At 53.4% G+C, this 6,000-nt stretch overlaps 2 protein-coding genes across 2 annotated transcripts; one reads left to right on the top strand and one right to left on the bottom strand.

Moving 5' to 3' along the window:
* LY79DRAFT_667717 (cyclophilin type peptidyl-prolyl cis-trans isomerase/CLD) lies at window positions 1–1,578 on the top strand (the record flags this gene model as incomplete). The annotated part of the gene is made up of 5 exons (XM_060563425.1): window positions 1–38; window positions 384–409; window positions 878–1,023; window positions 1,144–1,281; window positions 1,378–1,578. The coding sequence occupies 5 exons, from the start codon at window positions 1–3 to the stop codon at window positions 1,576–1,578; spliced, it is 549 nt and encodes a 182-aa protein (XP_060416720.1).
* Window positions 1,579–3,492: 1,914 nt separating this feature from the next.
* LY79DRAFT_588356 (uncharacterized protein) lies at window positions 3,493–4,782 on the bottom strand (the record flags this gene model as incomplete). The annotated part of the gene is made up of 1 exon (XM_060560906.1): window positions 3,493–4,782. The coding sequence occupies one exon, from the start codon at window positions 4,780–4,782 to the stop codon at window positions 3,493–3,495; it is 1,290 nt and encodes a 429-aa protein (XP_060416719.1).
* Window positions 4,783–6,000: the final 1,218 nt, after the last annotated feature.

Genomic DNA, 6,000 nt, shown 5'->3' with positions numbered 1-6,000 from the left:
ATGCCTCCCACGAAGCTTCCGGAGTCGGGCAACCCGCTGTAAGTCTGACCACAGCCATCCTGCACTGTTCCGCTGGCCCGCGTGGCACGGAGTAGAGTTTCTGGACGCAGCCCTTGGTCTACATCGAGCTTCGCCCCCTCCCCTCCCCCCCTTTTCGGGAGCGGCTCTCTCTGACCTCACCGAACCGTCCTGCCCTCTCATCGGCACCAAAGGGCATGGGTTTGACGGACCGCCGGCAGTAGCTGAGGTCACGCGTTCACACCACCCACCCTCCTGTCTACAAGCCGGTGGGTGTGAAATACGGCATATCCATGATCCCGAGCTGTGACCTCCCCAACCCATGAACATTTGAGCTTCCAGGGCTAATACCATCGTGTCAACAGGGTCTTTTTTGATATCACCCTTGGCGGTAAGTGCATACCTTTCCTTGGCAGGGCACCGCCTCTATTCATCCACCTGTTTTTCTCGGGTGCTGCGGGACATCATCGAGAAGGGCGTCCCAGAAAGAGAGGGTCACTCGTCTCGCCCTCGGATGAGCCAAGAGAGAAAGTCTTGGAACCTCTGAAGTCAGTGGCAGGCGCTGCCCATGTGCGCACATGCTGAGAGCGCCCCTTTTCGTACCATGGTTCCAGTCGGCCAGCTCGTCATGGAGCACGCGAGCTGAGGCAATGGTCAAAGATGCTGTCCCATGGGCATCGTCATTAATGGCGGTGGGATTTTGTGGCTCTGCAATTCGATTTTGCGGCTCTGGTTTCTTCGGCTTCTTGGCTCGTCATTCCGCCCTCCGTCCTTGAGCTCTCAATCCTTCCGCTCGCCAAACATCCAGGCCCACCCGTGCCGCTCGCGTATAGTTTCTGACGCCTTACCGAAATCATAGGTGAGCCCCTGGGCCGCGTCACCTTCGAGCTCTTCAAGGATGTCGTGCCCAAGACGGCCGAGAACTTTCGCCAGTTCTGCACCGGCGAGTCCAAGGACGCCCGCGGCCGCCCGCAGGGCTACAAGGGCTCCAAGTTCCACCGTATTGTAAGTTCCGCTACCCGGCGCACATGGCCCCCCATCCCTTAGTTGCGCTGTCCATCGTGTGAAGGGCCGTGACGGGGAACAGAGGAGGGGCGTTACAAGGCTGACCGCGATGCTCCGCAGATCCAAGGCTTCATGTGCCAGGGAGGCGACTTCCTCAACGGCGATGGCACCGGCTCCGTCTGCATCTACGGATCCTCCAAGTTCGAGGACGAGAACTTTAACTTGAAGCACGACCAGCCTGGCCTACTCTCCATGGCCGTACGTTCACCTCTTTAGTCCACCCCCTTTCTACCAGGCGTGTCACCGGCTAGGTAACGATGCTTTACTGACAAGGCCCTCTATTTGCGCTTGTAGAACGCCGGTCCGAACACCAACGGCTCGCAGTTCTTCATCACCACCGTCCCGACGCCCTTTCTGGACAACAAGCATGTCGTCTTTGGCAAGGTCGTCGATGGCATGGATATCGTCAAGATGATGGAGTCCACCAAGACTGGGTACCGCGGCAAGGACCAGCCGAACCAGGACGTTGTCATCGCGCAGTGCGGCGAGATGTAAGGGGCAGCCCGCCTGCTTGCCTGCGGATGTACGGTGTGTGAGGGGCCGGTGAGAACGAGCCGAGGCCGGGATACGGCAGGCTCAATAATGCGCGCGGCTACCCCGAACGTCTCTTCGGGGTCTTGCGCCACGGAAGGGGGGTTGAGTTCACGCTGGACGACCAGAGATGAATCTTCGAGACGATGGTGATACTGCCCGTCCCGTTGAGAATCTCGTGGCAGCGCTATAGGCGTAGTCATGCGGAGTGTCGAGGTTAGTCTAGCTTCACCAGCGACGGCGGACAATCAGAGGCGCATCGTTCCTTGAGAAAAATCGGCTGGACTTCTTCGCGGTGAAATGTAAACCACGATGCGTTTGCGGGATGTCCCTACGTTTTCAAGTAACGAATTCTCAAGCTGCCATCTCATCGTCTTATCTTTTTGTTTTGTTTTACTTTTTTACATCCCCTTCCCCAATATCGAACCCTCTTGCAACAGCGCGTCATCAAAGGAAATCCCCTCATCATACTCGATGCGGAAAAGCATTGAGCCCAACCTACAATCTCCCGGTTGATTGGAGGGTCACATACGCGAACCGTTCATCTACTTGGCACGTCGGGATCAATCTGATCGGAAGTATTTCCAAAGAGCAAGAGGGCCATTCTTCCACCACAAGACGACGGTGTTTTAGGCCTGTTGTAGCCTCCGTCAGTGAAATGCTTGCAGTGGATGGCCTGCCCAAGCGGTTACAATTAAACAATAACAATAGAAAAAATCAACAACTCCTTTTCCTGACATTGTGATGAACCCCAGGTATGCCATTTCTTTGGGCGACTTCACATTGCCTGCTCAAACGATTTGTACAGCGTTGGGTGGTCACTTGCTTCCGGCAAAGTCAACCTGCCTTGCGGCTAGCTCATAAAGCCTCATAAGATATAACTTTGGCGCAGTGGTGTGTGAACTCCGAGATTCACATCTAGCTTGGTCATCGTGTTGACCGAGACATTCAAAGGACTCTTCATATGTAAACGGGACCAAAGCTGAGTGAGTCAATCAGGAAGCACACAAATGAAAGAGCCACGCAAAAACGTCACACAAGGAATCATATCAGGTCATACTGGCTAGCCACACACATTTTATCACATGAAACACATCCTTCACGACAAGATTGCAAAATAAGTGAGTGAACTGGCTTCCATATCACTATCAACCCCTAAGTGATTGTTATAGCCTCAGCGTTCTATGACCATTTAACGCGTTGCCTCATCATCCTTTCCCTGCTTTCCAATCATTCATCTCGTATGCCTAAAGTGCAAAGTCAATCTGCACAACCCATAGGGAGACACAAGGCTGAATAGCTGAGATAAGTAGAGTGGTGTGAGGGACATGGGGGATATGCTTCCCGAACCATGTCTATGAAGGCATCTCCTGTACACATTCCATTGTGGGAGATCTGAAAACTCGATGATGAACCTTTCCGAAACCAAATGAAAAGGAGAAAAAAAAACCTCAAATGAGGCAATTTCAGAAGAAGAAAAAAGTTGGTATCATCCTTATCCTCCAACGCCGCCGGAAATGCCATTCCGTTTATATGCCGAGTTGTCAAGAGAAGAAGGGGGAATCCTGCCCAGTGTCCACAAGGGCCAATGCTTGTAATCCCAAATCAAGCCGTAATACTCCTGTTCATGAACCATTGTCCAATTCCGTAGCTGTGAATACCGGAAAGTTGAGGAGAACGTAATGCCTGTAACCGTGTGTACCAAGTGGCCAAAAGACCGAAGAAGCCCAAACTCCAAAAGAGTGGTAGAGAATGATGGGTATTGCTGAAGTGAAAGAATGAAAATGTTTCGTGAATCATCATGTGAACGGTTGAGTGTCGGAGTTGTTGAGACAAGCCGCGTCCCTGACAGTGCTTGCGTGATCCAACCCCGAAAGCTCAGTCGCTCTGGCCAAACTTCCAAGAGTCTCTACCACGAACGTGACGACCCTTAAGGAAAGGGGTGACATCAGCTTGAGCAGCACCCTCACTGCCAGCATGTTTCTTGGCAGGAGCGGGGGTTGACTGCGCATAAGCAGTGACAGTGACCATCGAGTAGAGAGTGACAGGCGGGGCCGTGACAGTGACAGTGACGACACTAACTTTGCTAGTGCCACCGGTGACTCCAGTCGGGGCAGCGGGAGCTGCAGTGGTAGTTGGAGCACTGCTCTGAGTACCATTGCTAGGGTTCGAGCTGATCGGGGCACCCTGGCCGTCGACGCGGACCTGGAACTGGTTGGCCAGCTGGTCCTTGACCGCGTTGTTGTTGTAGTCAGGCTTCTGAAGGAGATGGAACCCAGCAAGCTTGCCTTTGGCCTTGCTGGACTTGGAAGTGGACTTGGAGGCTGACTTTACGCCACCGACTAGCTTCTCACCCTTGACCTTGACGGAGGAGCAGCTAGTGTAGAGCTCGGCGACGGTGACATCCTTAGAGGTGGCGGCGCGCTTATCCTTGGTGAAGCTGGCGGGGAAGTCGGCGAACTGGCCATTCTTGGAGGCAGCGTGGGCAGACGGGGTGAGGGTAGGCCAAGACCAAACCCAGTAGAGGGTGTAGTCGGAGTTCTGGGCCAAGTCCTCTGGCAGCTGAACAGCCGACTGGCACCAGACATCGCGACCCATGGGCTGAGCGGCCTCATGGGGGAACTTGCTTTGGCGCTCCTGTGAGATGGACTTGCCGTTGATTTGATAGCACTGGCCGTCGTCGAAGTTGCGAGTGGCCAAGAGGCGGCCGCGGCCGTCGCCACCCTTGCCATCAGCGGTCCACTGACGATGAACGTCGAAGAGAGTGTCATCAGCCTTGGGCTGAGTGGTGCCATAGATGAAGACAGTGCCACGGTTCAGAGGCTTGTTCTCCGGGGTGTTGGGGAGAGTGACGTGGCCGTTCTCCTGGTAGCGAAGGGAGACAAAGTCGCCAGGAGCAGCGGTGAGGGCGGGGAAGCCTTCAACCTGTTTGCCAACGGGCTGCTTGCACATGGCGAAGCCATCACCCGGGATACGGTTGGTAAACGTAGCGTCGTTGAAGGCAGAGCTCATGCGACCAGTCCATCCAGCCGGGAAGCCAGCAGGACCAACGAGGGTACCGTTGGCGGCAACTCGGTTGAGCTGCTCGACCCAGGTGTGAGACTCAGCAACGTGAGGAGCACCCAAGATGGTCGCGACGGCGACAGCCAAGAGGTTGCGGCGAACCATGGTGATTTTGGTGAAAGTTATGGGAAGAGTGTGGGAATTTGTGTGAAGGATGATGCTTTTGAGAGTGAAGATGTTGATACTCGCAGAGTAAAAGGATATGTAAAGAGCTTGATGGACTCGCGATGTGGTTGCAAAGCAAACGTCGTGAGAGTGTGGTGGTGGGTACGGAGAGAAGAAAGAAAAGAGGAAATCTCAAAAAGTGAGAAAGAGTTTTCTGCTAGATGAAAAAAAAAAGACGTTAGGGACTGCGCTGGTGAACCAGAAGGAGGGAAGGAAGGAAGGAAGGAAGGTAAACAAACCAGGTGGGCAGCTAGCTGCTGAGCAGGAAGGAACGTGTCGATTTTTGTTTTTGATCTAAGTCTTCCAGAAGAATCGAAGAGGCAATGACGTAGTTATTGAGTTGTGAATAGAGGAGGCTGGCTGAGAAAAGGTCGTCTACCTTAAGTAGATGGGCGTTTGATGAGGCGGGCGAATATTCGTCAACTGGGCAGGTGTGTTGCAAGACCAAATTGTTTGTTTGCACACACACGCACACACACATGCACACACAGAATTGTGTTTTTTTAAAGGGTGATTAATACGACCGGCGCAGTCAGATACCAGCTGAGTCAAGAATAAAAAGATTAAGAGATGAGTGAGCCCTTGTGCTGCTACATAAGGCGGGTTGATCTTGTCCAGACTGTAACGTGATGCCTAAGGGTGAGGGTAAGGTTGAAAGGCGAAAGAGGCAAGAGCGAGCGGTCGATGGATGTCGTTCAGAAGAGGGGACAAGGAACAAATAAAGGAGGATGCCTGCCTGCCTCAATTGCGCACAATGGAAGTCAGGAGACTAGGTAGGCGGTCGAGTTGAATAGGCCTCTGAGGCAAAAGAGAAACAATGAAATTGTTTCTTCCTCTTGTCGAATTAGCGAGGCCGAAGGGAGAGAGACGTTTGGTCGATGAGGGAGATGGGGTGAGTTCAGGAACACAAAACCATTTTGGGAAGCGGGGCCGCGTTGGGTTTAATATCACGACAGTCTATCCAGGAACCAGGACCGTATGGCTCGCATCTGCCGCCTTGCCCTGGATATCCCTACAGATCTAGACTCAGACCGTCTCTGCTTCTATTTGCTCACAGCCTAACCCGTTGACCAGTGTCGGGATCGACCGACGCGAATGGACCCCCGGACTGACAAGTTAAGACCCATGCGACACATCTTGGTGTTGCGATCCAAAACG

The sequence above is a fragment of the Colletotrichum navitas genome (genome assembly GCF_030913465.1).
Source record: "Colletotrichum navitas strain CBS 125086 chromosome Unknown LY79scaffold_14, whole genome shotgun sequence".
Classification (NCBI taxonomy): Eukaryota; Fungi; Ascomycota; class Sordariomycetes; order Glomerellales; family Glomerellaceae; genus Colletotrichum; species Colletotrichum navitas.
This window is presented reverse-complemented; position numbering and strand designations above follow the sequence as displayed.